At 42.3% G+C, this 14,561-nt stretch overlaps 1 protein-coding gene across 3 annotated transcripts in view; it reads left to right on the top strand.

Moving 5' to 3' along the window:
- ELF5 (E74 like ETS transcription factor 5) overlaps nt 1-1,291 on the top strand; it is a 17,474-nt gene extending 16,183 nt beyond the window's left edge. For all 3 annotated transcript variants that reach the window (XM_044436523.1, XM_044436522.1, XM_044436524.1), the window contains 2 exons: nt 545-740; nt 1,195-1,291. In XM_044436523.1, coding sequence (XP_044292458.1) covers nt 545-740; nt 1,195-1,291 — 293 coding nt within the window. The remainder of the gene's footprint in view (nt 1-544; nt 741-1,194) is intronic.
- The last annotated feature ends 13,270 nt before the right edge of the window (nt 1,292-14,561 follow it).

The following is a 14,561-nucleotide window of genomic DNA, read 5'->3' as shown; positions in this document are numbered from 1 at the left end:
TTGAGTTTCATCTTCAGTATCTGGCCTTCTAAAGAGCAGTCAGGGATGATCTCCTCTAGAACTGACTGGTTGGATCGCCTTGCGGTCCAAGGGACTTGCAGGAGTCTCCTCCAGCACCACAATTCAAAGGCCTCAATTCTTCAGCGCTCAGCCTTCCTTATGGTCCAGCTTTCACAGCCATACATTGCAACTGGGAAAACCATAGCCTTGACTATACACACTTTTGTCGGCAGGGTGATGACTCTGCTTTTCAGTGTGCTGTCTAGAAATTTCTATAGCTGTTATAAAATAGAAAAAAGTGATTATACGAAATGCTTCTCAAATACACAGCTCTTCTAATGTTTTACTGAATTGGCTTTTGTGTGGCCGTTCTGGTGGTGGCCCGTGCCAGTTTGCCCGCCAACGAGGCAATGCATCCTGTGTGCCACCCCTCCACATTGTGTCGTGCTCCTGCTACACAAGTGCTCAAAACCCTTGTGACTTACTGCTGAAACAGGTTGCTTGTTGGGAGACTCTGCTCACGTGCTGCTGTTCATTCCTGCAGGTCTGCAGAGCTCCCACTTGTGGGAATTTGTCAGAGATCTCCTCTTGTCTCCTGAGGAGAACTGTGGCATCCTCGAGTGGGAAGACAGGGACCAAGGCATCTTTCGAGTTATCAAATCAGATGCTCTGGCAAAAATGTGGGGGCAAAGGAAGAAAAACGACAGAATGACCTATGAAAAACTAAGCAGAGCGCTCCGGTAAGACACTTTACTGTAATACTTTAGCTCATTTTCAGCACTTCTATGCCAAAGCTTTTACAACTAAATAATGCAGCTATCATTCTTTCAGTTAGAGATGGGACAGATCTGTGGGTGGAATCAATGGGCTACTGGAGTTACACATGAAGTCCACAGATTATTTGCCAACTTACTCAGGAATGCAACACTTAAATGCTTTATTCTAAGTTGTTTTATTAGGAAAAAGAAATCTATACTCTGTGTTTGTTTTTATAGAAGGGGGTAGAGTTGTGTGGGAAAGTTTCAAATTCTAAGATGTTTACCTTTGAGCCATAGGCATGCAAGTTTCCTTTTGCCAGAAAAAAATAGATTGCTCTTTCAAGGAGAAAGTACCATGCCAATTCCTGACATATTCACACATTGCATTATGTGTTTAAGATACTTCTAAGGCTCAATTTCAGCTTTGTTGTTGCAGGTACTATTACAAAACTGGGATTTTGGAACGAGTGGACAGGAGGTTAGTGTATAAGTTTGGCAAGAATGCCCATGGTTGGCAAGACAGCAAGCTATGAGAGACTTCTTACTTCTGACTCGGTGTCCCAGGATGCAACAAGAAGTCCCAACCACAGCAGAGGAAAGTTCTCTGCAGATCCTCCATACATTAAGAAGTGATCACCTATAACTGGATGATATAATAGAAAGAGACTTTCTGGACTGGGGGAGGGGGGAATTCACTATTCTTCATATTTTTGGACCAGCACCAGCACTTGCACATCCATAAACTGCTCAGTAGACCTGTACTATGATGTACTATTATGTGCTGTTATATATGTAGCATTTCTCTCAATGCTGAGAATAGCAGACTTCCTAACATCCTACCACTGCCATTTGGAGCTTTATGGGACTCTGAAAAGTATAATCTGGGTTGCTGAAAAGCCACATTAACCCTATGAATGTATTTCATATGGTTTCCTGTATATTGGATAGTCAAGTTCCTTTAGTGTTCATCCAAGTGCCTTTAGAGTTTACATTTCTATACTCCAGGTTTCCTCGCATTCCAATAACAACAACAACAACAACAACAACAACAACAACAACAACAGACAAAATGCATGTCTACATTATACATTTGAACCAGTTTCCAATCTATTTAATAAGTTCTAAATATTATGAAATTTTTGTGATAGTGGTGAGGGACTGGTGGTCCTTAGATGGCTTGGCCTACATCTTCAATCAATAATTCTGCTGGGAGTTGTAGGCCTAAACTTCAATAGGGCAATATATTAACCATTCTAGGGCTACAGATATCAAATAAATTTGATTCGGAGCCCTGTATTTTTCCAGGATCCTTGGGATCATTCTCTTTAATGAGTCTGTTCTCAGCAGAACTAACATCAGATGTAGCCTTTTAGTGTGAAGGACAGTTATGAATCCCTGGGGACTCCTGATTAACTGTGTGGTGCTACTGTGTGTACTAGGACTTAAGTCTGACTTGAAGCACATGCTGTGAGGAACTCTGGCTGACTTCTTGTATAGCTCTGGCATAGTATAGCTCTTACCCAGGGATGGGTTCGAGAATTCGTATCATTCAGACTTTGATGTTGGAGGTCAATGAACAACAGAGATTTTATCTCTGAAAGAAGTGTATTTGTGCTACCAATTACACCTTTTAGGTTTAAGTAGTCATATTACTTCTACCTCAGATGATGCTTGAGAGGCTTTTCCATTCATCATTAATGCAGCAAAGCTACTGTACACTTTGCAGACTGGTGAATTCAGAACACATTAGAATAAGCCAGTGCATTTTCCACAAGGATCTGAGAGGAAAGAAAGCCCTCTTGGAAAGCCAATATTTTGTTGGGACTCAGACCCACACCATATAGAAGCATATGAACATAAAAACAGAGCAAGTGAGAAGGGGCCTCCCGGGCCATCTAGTATGACCCCTGGCTCCAGCCAGCTCTGCTCACGACATGCCCACCATGTGCATATCCAGCCTATCTTTGAACACCCTCACTGATGGGCCCTCAACCACCTCCCGTGAAGCCCATTCCATACCCTTGGGGTCTTAACTATCAGAAGTGCTTCCTGGCATCTAAATTAAACCTTGGTTCCCTGAGCTTTGCTCCGTTGGAGTGCGTCTTGCCTTCCTCTGGAGCATATTTTGAGAATGGGATATGAGAACTGCCAGGCTGTGACTGGCCAAGGAAACTACAGCCTGAATGAAAACAGGCCATGGCAATCAAGGATATTTCCTGATCCTTGACTGTCTTCAAAACAAATTTGTTCCCTAATCTTGTGATTCCTGATTTCCATAACCTTCATGGCCTCTGGCTCCCATTCCTTTTGATTCATTTCATTCCCACCTCACACTGCTTCACATCTACAACAGATTTGGGATGCATCCCTGGGATGAGACTTTGTGACTTCTATCCACTATGCAAATCCTTCCAACCTGTTGGTCATCGTTTGTTATTGACAAGAAATGTGATGTCCCTCATTTACATAGTACAGTTTTGCCTTGACACCATACCCAGGCCTGTCACCCTCTCACCTTTTGGTTGTCAAAACACACATCACACCTATTCTTAGTGAGTCCCACTGGCACTTGCCTAATAAGCGTAACTTGTAGTAGGGAAAAAAAATCTCCACCATCCATTTCACAATAGGCGATATCATGATCAATCCACAAAATGCACAAGGTACTCTGTGTCTTTCTCCCTGGAAATATTTCTTTGGAAGGCACTAAAGCAGAATCAGTTGTTCTCTCAAGAGCATGAAATTACGGAGTGTGGGGCAATGGTAGAAAGACAGTGACACAGCAGTGAATTTCCTACAGATAGCATGAAAAACACAGCAGTTCTGGAGTCTTAGCAACAATATCACACACACACACACACACACACAAATATATATAAACTGTGAGTTGTCAGTTCACAGGCCTTCACTGGCTTCATGTGACTGTACGTTCTTCAATGTGCTGCCAAGTTATACATGAATTATCTGTTTATCCAATTGTGGAGTGAATTCTGCCAAAAACCATCTACGTGGTCTATTCATGTGAGCTTTTCCCATAGCTGTTGGCAGGTGTTTCTGCTTTTGCTTCACAGCGCTTTGTTTTATTTAGATTTTGTGAACTCTGAATCTAAATGCGCTGGCTCACCACAATTGTGTGGCTGAATTTCCATGCTCAGGATCCAGCTTTTGCCATCCCACTGCAAAGATTTAAGAGGAAACATTTGTGATGGCTGAAAAGTCAAGCGAGATCCTGTAGTCCATGCTTACCTGTAGTCCAGGTAATAGGCCTGCAGTAGTATGTACAGGTTGTTTGGCTGTTTTTACTTTGGCTATTCAACCAGTCACCTAAATAGGCTTAACCTCACTGAACTAGGAAGACTTCTGATGTAAAAAGGAGAGAGAGAGAGAGAGAGAGAGAGAGAGAGAGAGAGAGAGAGAGCGCATGACACTGCCAGCACTTACCAGTTCCTAAACCCCTGACAAGTAAGGGTTTTCTAATATAGTTTAGATAAAGAAAAAATGCCTGCAAAAGAACTCGTGGATTCTGGTCCCATATATTTTAATAACTGAGGGTTTAAATCAGGTGTGCAGTATTGGTAGCTTGTATTGAAATCTGGTGATCAACACTATAGTGTGCATGGTGGATGGTTTCAGCCCTTTGGAGTCGATTGATATTGCACTAAAGTTTTATATCTAGCACAATTTAACAGGCTCCTTTGGTTGGTTGGTTGGTTGGTTGGTTGGTTGGTTGGTTGGTTTTCCCCTGCGTGATTAACATTCTACCACATGAAACATAGGACTTTTTTTGGAATGATCCAATGTGAACATTCAGCACACCTTCTGGAGTAGCAGTGAGAGACATATCAATCTAAATGTATGATGCAGAATGGTGTGACGTTTTCGTATGTATATTTGCTAACAATATGAATGACTGTACAATATTTTTGGATTTGTGTATTTTTCAGCCCACAGCAATTTGTAAAGAATGTGTATAAATATTTAATTGTAAACTGTGTGCTGTACTTTGAATTTTCTTTCCTAATTCAGAAGCCCTTTTTCCATAGACTTCTGCAGGGTACCACTCTTTCCGAAACAGACAACATTTATGAATTGCTTTGTTTAAAGACTACGTGATGGGAAAACATTGCCAACATATTAATGTGTGTTTTCCTGACATAAAAGTGATCCTGCTTAGGAAAATAGACATGAGTGTAAGGAAGAGTTCTATAATTCACAGACATTTAGGTGAAACAACATAACACACACTTTACTGACTAACTAAAGCATCACTTGCAGGTAAACCACAAAGATCTATAACACAGACTGAACCACTGCATTTAATAAAGAAGTCCAGTTTAGTGAAAGATGAATTGCAGGAAGGAAGTGCTGGATCTTCTCCCTATCTACTCCAAATTCAAGATTCTACAACCCACTGAAATGTTCTGAACCAAACTTTGCAGGAATAAAACAAACATTTGGAAACTGTGCAAAGATAAAATTAGCCTTCGAGGACTTGATTTGGAAAGTTTAATAAAACGTTTAAGAAGGTCTCTTTCTGAAGCTGCTTAAAAAAAACCAAACAGTTATTAAATGCTTTGTAGCTAGACTTTTAATTTCAGCCCACAAAATAGGAAGAAACCAGGGACCTGCCCACTTTTAGTCCATTTCACAGATGAACACAGCCTGACATAAATCCAGAGTTGGACTTGGTAAACCATGCTATTAAAAAACAGCAACTCAGAATGTAGTTCACTTGTTTCACAAACCAGTCCCAAATTTGGAAACCTGTTGGTCCTCCCAGTGATTTCTGATCATCTCTCCAGCAACGTCATGAGCCCTCCAGCCCTTTCCTGGGAATCCTAAGGTTAAGCCCTGCGTCACCATCCTTTTCCTTGTCCCAAATGTACTTGCAAGTGGAGAACCAGCGGCAATCTTTTTCTTGAGATGTCTTTGCATCTTCCTTTTAGTACTTGGAATGGTAGAACAGCAATTTAGTGGGTGTCAGTGAACTGAGGAAAGCGTGCCTGAGCCTGTACGATGGAGCCTCTTCCATCAGGTGAGTTTGGGAGAAGCAAATGAGTTCTTCTTTGGTTCACACTACAGTTCAGCTCTCCAGGATGTAACACTTTCCTCTGCTGAAGACAGCCATGATGAGCTGATGGAGGAGTTTTGTATTCTGATCCTCAAACAACCACCAAATTGTCGCTGATTCTGCATGCTTTGAAAAACATGCTTCATGTGTCTCATTCCGACTGAGATAGAACAGACATTGTCCAAGGCAGGATAGAGATCCTCCAGTTTCAAGTACAGAGACATTTGTGCGAAATCGTCCCTGTGTGAATATTGTGGAATGTGCCGTGTCAGAGGTAGAGTTAGGCTTCTCTACGAGCTGGTACAAATGGGGACATTTTGACACATGTGCTCAACAAGTGATCTGATCAACATTTTCCATGCACAGGACACAGAAGATTCACATATACACATGCACACCCTTTATTATCAGTTGTATCCCATACAACGTGACTCAGATGTATCCTTGCTAAGCCCGCAAAATCTATCTATCATTTCTTCTAGCAAAAGGATCATTCATATATATGTATATATGTATATGTATATGTATGTGTGTGTGTGTGTGCATGTGTGTGTGCATATATATGAACTATGAATGAATGTGCAAACATACATCCTGGTCACACGTGATGTTCTACATCCTATGGGGGATCCATGCCAACCCAAGACACCATTTCTATCATACCTGCCACCAGTTCTAAATTTGGTGTGCATTTGTGCAATACCTGCATGTGTGTGTAGCCACACCTGCATATTTGTATCCACTGTTATACTGAATTTTTGTAAGCTGTCCCAAGACACTAGTGGTGGACAGGGTAGAAAAGCTTTTCATAAATAAATACATTTTCTGAAATATGGTACGAACACACATGAGCAAAAGATGCTTCCAAAGTATTCAGGCCCATTTTGCTAAGCCATTATTTCACATTTGATATGAGCAGAAAATTATTGTTTTGGCATTATTGAAAATGTAAAGCTAATTCTAAACCAGCTAAATGGCTCAGGTGAGGCTTGCAGTGCCAGTACATCCTAGCTGTGCCAATTGCTACACGTGGTTTTACAGCAAGCTGCCATTCCATCAATGCTGCTGGCGGCTATACTAACATGTTTTGGGCCTGCCTGAATGGAGTAGGGAAAGGTACACACTGTCGTGGGAAGAATGCAAACAAATTTGCAAAGCCTGCAGTCAGTGTGGAAAGCCATAACCTGTTATGTTTAGCAGATGAGGCGTGTCCTCCTTCCATGTCCTCCTCTACATGGAAATGAGAGCCATGTCGGACAATCAATGTGTGTAGCATAACCTGCAGGGTCAGTGTGAAGATGTTTTCGGATCTAACATCCGAAATCTTATTAGCCAAAGCTGCATAATCATTCTACCCTGCCTCTCGAATTGTTGAAGAGCAATGAAGTACATAATTTGAAGCTTATGTGGTAATTGCAGCTTTTGAATGAATTCAATGACTTCAGTTATTGAGCAAACACATCAAACAGTATGGAGAAAACATGGCTTTTCTCACTGCAAGGAACTTGAAAAATACAAGTGAATTGATTCATTGTACATTAAGAATGGACCATTCAGTGGTGACACTTTAAGCCATGCATTAATTCTTCATGGTCAATTACTAATAGGAAGTATATTGCAAATAGTTTGAGAAAATATTTTTCTCTCTTTGAAAAAAGTTCCAGCATCTTGCTTAGAATATGAATATGTTCCACACAGTAGAAGAAATCTTACTGTTGTTCTAATGATGTCTCAAAAACTTATGCGAACTACGAGGTGCTCAAACGACTGTCATGGACACAAAAAGCTGCTTCAGATGGATCTTCAAGCTTGCATACGCCCCATAGAAAGCTTTTTCTTTCGATTCCTATGTACCTTACCATCCACTCAATCACAGGCACACACCTTATGACACTTTACAAGCTACTTTTGGGATTTCTCACAGTCTCTGGAAATGTAGGATTGGGTTTCCTTCAAGAAACACAAATGCAAACCCTTCCTGACAATGGGAAAACAGTGGCATGCACACACACTGTTTTAGATGTCACAAAATGTTAGAGACAAAGGGCACTATCCTATGCTGCTCATATGCCCGTGGGACCCATTGCTAAAACAGTGAGGACCTAGTTGTGCTTCGAGTGACTGGAGATGAACAGCACACTTGTTTCCAGAAAAGGGCAGGTGGGGTGAAGCTCCCATAAGGGAGCTTGAGGCAGCTCAAACTTTCACTTTCCTAGTAGTAGTCTCAGCACAACAGAATGACTATCTAATGTTGCTACCTTAGCCTAAACTTGACCAAATTCATTGGATTTAATTTAGTTTGACCCTAATAATTTAAAATATGAACCTATTCAACAAGTTAGAGTTAGACAAAATTGTGAACAGGCCTCTAGAAAACCTGTTGATGGCATTTTTCAGGAATTAGTCCTGGCACACTGGTGTTTCTTGATTTGAAAAACGTGTGGAATCCAAAACCCTAGGTTGATTTTTTTTTTAATGTGGTCAGATCCTGTATGAAACATGCCAAATAAATTGAAGAAAAGCAAACCAAAAATATTTTTTAAGAATGGAAGACTGTCATGGAAGACTGTCAATATATTATTATTCATGTAAGGCAGGAGGTCCTGGAACTGGACAGTACCTAATTAGAACAATGCTTTTATAGTTTACTTGATCCTCTGACAACTTCTTGTCAGCCCCCTCCCTTTCAGAGGCTGAAAATTTTCCCCCTTCTATTCATACCTTATCTAAGAGAATGATCCTTTCAAGATGCAGCTCATACTTGCACTGATTCCTACTTGTTTTCTCTTATCTAGGAGCAGCTCCCCTACACCTACATCCACACACATTTTATCTTTTACTCTGTATTTGTCAGAACAAAGGAGAGACCATATTCTCCAACAATGCCTACGTAACTGCACCCTGAAATGTCCACAGAACATGCTTCCCTTTCCAACAGACTCAAGCAAAACCTTAGAGGCACAGTTCTTTTATGAAAACTCAACAAGTTAAAGACTGTATAAATCAAAGTAGCATTCTTCTTTAGGTGAGGGAGAAGCATCTGCCCATGTAAAGTGTTGAATCCAGACTGAAACTACTTCTGTCACTTTCCGGCTCCATCCTCAGGGGCTTTCTGCAACTTCTTTATTGGTCTGCTCGCTTCATTGTTGTCTCATGACAGGATCAAGGAAATTTCCCTGCATCTGTTCCCCCTCCAGCTCTGAAAATTCCTCCTCCTTTTCTGAGGCAGGCTGCTTCTTACACTGAGAATCTTCCCTAGGCACCCATGAAACTGCCAAATCTGTCCAGTTTTGCCTTTATACCTCCTCCTCAGAACCAAACAAATCTACCTGACAGACTGTCCTGTGCAGGAGATGGATCCCCTCTCTGCACCATCTCTGCAGGACTTGAAGATCACATCAGCTGCCAGTAGCAATGGATTCCGTTCTTCATTTTCCAACACCTGTGCCATGTCTTCAGGATTTAGAATGACAGAAATTAATGTGCAAACTTGTTCCACTTCATGTCTGACCATTAACTCATTTTAGACATTGCAATGAGGCATTGATTCAGGCATATTTGTTCTGAAGATTGCACACCAAATCTCACCAGTAGTCATTGTGTCGGTATGGCTATAGAGGTGACAGACACATTTTTCAGCATCTATTAGTTTTTCAGTTGTAAGAGCCAATTCCCACGCTGAAGTCTGTGGCTGCTTAAAGAAGACATACTATCACAACCTGTCAAGGAATGGAAACGTAATGATACAGTCTTGAAGTTAGGTGTTTGGTGAACTTCTAGGACAGTCATGTACTTTCCTTTTAGCATGCATTGCAGATCTCATCCAAAGTGGTGCAAAAGGAAATAAGAATCCATTGTCTTTGGTGTGGAGTCATGCCCTACCACCATCCCCTGCCCCGCTGGTCTGTGGATTTCCAGCATTTTTAAAAATAGTAGCTTGCTAGCCACCATCAGATCTAGTACATGATCTCCTGTCACTTAAGGCAGAAGGACAATTATATGCAGCTGCCAACTCCATTGTCACAGCTTGCCTTTGATTCTCCCCTTCCCCTCATTCTCTCTTTGGTCTTCTTGTATTGGTGGTCTCGGCAATCTCCAGGAACGCCCCTCCCACAATGCCAGGCTCTGAGGAAAGACCCCAGCTGTGTATTTGGACATGGCCAGGTCTCCAGGTTTTGACTGATTTCTATTATCAGGATTAATAAAATTTCTGGAATTTAGAATGATTTTAAGTAATGTATTGGAATCAGATCCATAAGAAGGTGTGCCAGGCTGCCCACCCCTTATTCTTTCCAGAACCAGGCAAAAACCTTTTCATTTACCTGATAATTTAATAGTTAACTATTTTAACATTTTACCTATATTACATTTTACCATATTGTTGCTGTAACCTCAATCCAATTTGAGTGAGGCTGTTGTGGGCCTATTTGTCCACTTATTGCTGCCATTTTATTCTTGAGCATTAGTTATGTATGATTTTAATTGTTATTGTTTGCTTTTTGGATTTTATATGTGTTGTTTATTTTGATTTTGTGAACTGCCCAGAGAGTCAGTTTTGACTAACTGGGCAGTAGAAGTTGAGGTGGCTGGATGGGGTCACTGGAGAGGTGAGTGTGGGATTCGGTGCACTCCGGGGGATAGTGGAAGACAGGAGAACCTGGAGCAATGTTGTCCATGGGGTCTCCAGTGTGGGGTAGTGGGGAAGAGCATGGGACTGGGACTCAGAGGATCTGGGTTCTAGTCCCCGCTCAGCCATGGAGCCAACAGGGTGACTTTGGGCCAGTCGCAGACTCTCAGCCTAACCTACCTCACAGGGTTGTTGTTGTCGGGATAAGATGGAGGAGGAGAATGATGTAAGCTGTCCTGAGCCCTTTGTAGGAAAAAGGCAGGATATAAATCGATAAATAAATAAAACTTTGCAACTGAACAACAACAAATAAACCCTAGAACCTCACATTCCAAACTTGTGCAAAATTAAACATGTTGATACAACGTAAAGAATTTCAAGACACTTGTACTGCTCAGCTACAGTAAAGTAGTGTGTGACCCAGGCATGGGCAAATTTCCCAACTCAGTATGTGAATATCTGATATTTCCTTGGCTTCACATTTTTGCAGGTATTTATTACCTATCACCAGAAGATGGCACCAGTTCCCTTAGAAAGAGAAATTTGAAAAAGTTGTTTACTAAAGAGCAGTTTCAGGACCTTCAGATTTGGCGGTGAAAGTATTGTTTAGATCCAGAAAACAGTTGCAGGGAAATGCATTAAATATGTCCCACAAATGCTGCAGAGTAATCAAAATTAGAGCTCACTGCAACTGCTCTTCTTATCATTTTCTTTGCTATGTGGAATCTGATCAGAGATCTTCAATAACATGTGCTGATCTTTGGTTTAGACTATTTTAGCTTCATCATAAACTCCTTTAAAACTGAACTAAGGGCAAATTGACTTGAACTATAGTGACCCACTATTTCTTGACTCCCCAACTAATAACTGCCAGGAGGGGCAGTCCACAGAATCAGAAACAGTGTACGTGTTTCTGACACGTACTGACTATTGAGTAACCAGTGCTTTTGCATGGGATTGCTCTCTTTCCATTCCAAAATGTGTCTCTTTGGCTGGGTTCACACATTGCTATAAGCAGTAGTTTTATGAATCATCTTAATATTATGAGACTTGCTGTGGCATCTGGTCCCAGCACAGGCATTCCAGCTGAGGTGACTTTTCACCCACAAGCCATCATGAGAACTCATGGCCTGTACAAAGGTTGTTTATAATAGCTTATGCTCAAGCGGGCTTGTTAGGACTTCTCAACCCAAGACTAAAGCTTGTGCAAACTGGCTAAAGAGCTGCTTGGCAGGAGAGGCAAAAGATCATCTTCTGTTTTTTTGCAATCTTACAAGGGGACACTGTGCATCCACTAACGCCAAAAGAGCATTTTGAAAGGACTGTCATTTTGTTGCCACTTCTTCTTTCCTCAGCATTTCAGAGTTTTATTTACATTTGATTAAAACTCACAAGAGCACAGATTTGGCTGTCTGCTATTTGTGGTGTTTTCTGGTTAACTTCCTTGTAGCTTTCAGTCATCAAAGGGAGTAGGGTAGGGAATATACAAGAAAATTAACAAGGCGAGACTGAATATCTGCTAATTTGCCTAAAGGTGCAAAAAAAAAAAAAAAAACCCCTCCCCAGGGAGAAATAATACTAAGAAGGAGCAAGCCACTTGGGAAAGTAAGAAAATGTGCAGGTAGACAAATGCAGTAAGTACACCAAAAATGGGGAGCCACTATCTCTCATTTGACAATGTAATCTTACTTCTAAGTCTTGAACCAAACTTTGGCAGCCTTCTCCACCCTGTCAACATTTCCCCCAGGTTTCCAGCTAGTCCAGAAATGTGTTATCAATTCTCCCTCCCTCCCTCTCCCTCTCCCTCTCCCTCTCCCTCTCTTTGCAGCTCCTTTTCAGACCAAGAACAACCACCACAACAAATTTAACAATAAATAAATAAACACAGTGACAGCTGTTCTGCTGTGTCTCTTGAGCACTTTGAAAGGGCTGTCACTGGCTGCTACTTCAAAAATAATGCAAAGTGATCTCCAGGGAAAAGGGGCAAATAACGAAAACAAGCTGCTGTGACCGCAAAGGAGTCTACAGGCGGTGCAGGAGAGCCAGAGCCAGTGATCCCTTGGTGGAGCAGCCATCACTGGTAATGGTTTGGGTGAGCTTAGCAGGGGCTTGTGCTTCTTTTGCCAAGCAGCTCTCTCTCCTCTTTCCTGTACCCACAACTAGGTTCACATGACACAGTAACAATAACACAGCGACCCATCACAAGTACAATGAGCCCTGCTCATATCATCAGGGTGGCTGGTTGCTCATAAGCAAGCCACCCTGCGGAAAGCATTTAAATTCACACAATATGAGAAATCATCCTGGTTAGTCACCCATGATGTGTTGCCATGTCATGTGCATCCAGTCACTGTGCATGACAGACTAATAAAATATACCATTTATCAATGTATATACCATCAGTAAATATGCCATTTATCAACAGTGCTGGTTAACATTGTAATAAAATTTTGTTGTTGCAGCTACTATAGCAAGCTGAGACACTGTTGCCATGTCTTATCTTATCTTATCTGGCAAACATGATCCATTTCAAAACTCTGGGCCTAACATGTAAAGGACTTTAAACTGTGTGATCATCGTGCAATGTTGCACAAACTGTTATTTCAACAGTTTCTAAGCAGAGCCCAGAACTTTCTTTCAGTAAAACCTTTAACCTAGTATATGTCAAACACAGGGTTTCTATTGGCATATTTATTAAATTGCATTTCTGTGTGGCATCCAAAGAAGGGAACTTTAAAATCGCCTAGTGTTTAAGATGGATTGTATCCATGTTGTAATTCTGCTGACAGAAGCAGCTCCGTGAGCATGCCAAGACCTCCTTCAGCCTCTCACATGCTTTCAAAATCTGTCCTGGAGGCCTGGGGTACTTTCCAGAGCCTATTCTCAGGTGGTGAGTTAGACTGCAGGGGTCAAGAGAGGAGGATAGGGGGCATATCTTCTGTCAAATTAGAATTGTCCATTGTCTCACTTTTCAGGCCCCCTAGAGCCCATCCCTTGGACCCTCTGGATATCTCCGAGTTCCAGAGCCCCAGCATCCTCCCAGAGCCTTGGCCCCTTTCTCCAGATCCCTCTGGCATCCGCAACATCATGCACAAAAAGTTTAAAGGGCCTATCCCCCACAGTGTGTGAGTACTGAAAGTGAGTACAGTCACGATGCAGCTTTCATGAAAAGAACAGAATGGAGCCGTGCCCAGATAAATGTGTGTAAAACATGCAGGGTCTCAGATTTCTGAATTTTCGTCTTAGTAGCTTCTCAAAAGTTTACTAGCTTCTCAAAAGAAGTTTTTGACCCTTCCAAAACTCCCTACTTCTCCTGGGCTATAATGTATCTTTTTAAATAGAACATTTTGAAGTTAGCAATGCTAGAACATAAATAAAGAGGAGTCACAACTCATAGTCACTTTATGGGGAAATAAACAAAATGACCACGCTCCCTGGGTCATTTTGGTCAGAGCCCCAAGCAGAGGGACATACTGGGTGTGTTCACAAATGACAGCAAGCCATCCCATGCGGTAACGCAATCCACAGTATCTCACCTTGTTCCCCGGGTTCAGACAGGCACCTGGTTTCCATGCTTCTCCATCTTCGCTCCAAACGGTGGCATGAATCCCATCAGCCCCTGCAGCTGAAAATCAATCCCAGGGTGCATTGCTCATGCCTGTGTCGCCTGCCTCTCCCTCATTGGTCCATATTCTCTCAGCCAGCTGAGGAAGCAACTGCCTACTTGCTAGAGTAGTGCTGTTGCTCCAGTGTAGCATTGCGGGAGGGCTCCCTGCAGCTGCCACATGCCATGCCAATATTCAAGCACACCTGTGCCCACCTCTCCCTCCCTTTATGCATGTCCACCCTTCCCTCTGCACACTGCCAGAGGCTTCCCTACCCACAGCCAGACTCAGGGAGGGCACCACTGCAGGCCCCTGTGCTGAGGACAGGAGTGCATCCTGCCAGGCAGACTTTCCTGGGGTGCTCATCTGGGCAAGTGCCCAGGAAAGTTGACCAGCAGGCTGTGAGGACACTATTAGTCCCACAGCTGTGGGGAGGCGGGCAGCAGGGCTATGAGGAGCCCTGAGGATTGCTGGGGACAAGACAAAAGTGGGCCAGAGAG

The sequence above is a fragment of the Varanus komodoensis genome, unplaced genomic scaffold (genome assembly GCF_004798865.1).
Source record: "Varanus komodoensis strain SLA01 unplaced genomic scaffold, ASM479886v1 scaffold3, whole genome shotgun sequence".
NCBI lineage: Eukaryota > Metazoa > Chordata > Lepidosauria > Squamata > Varanidae > Varanus > Varanus komodoensis.
Note: the sequence above shows the minus strand (reverse complement) of the source record. Positions and strands in the feature narration are given on the sequence as shown.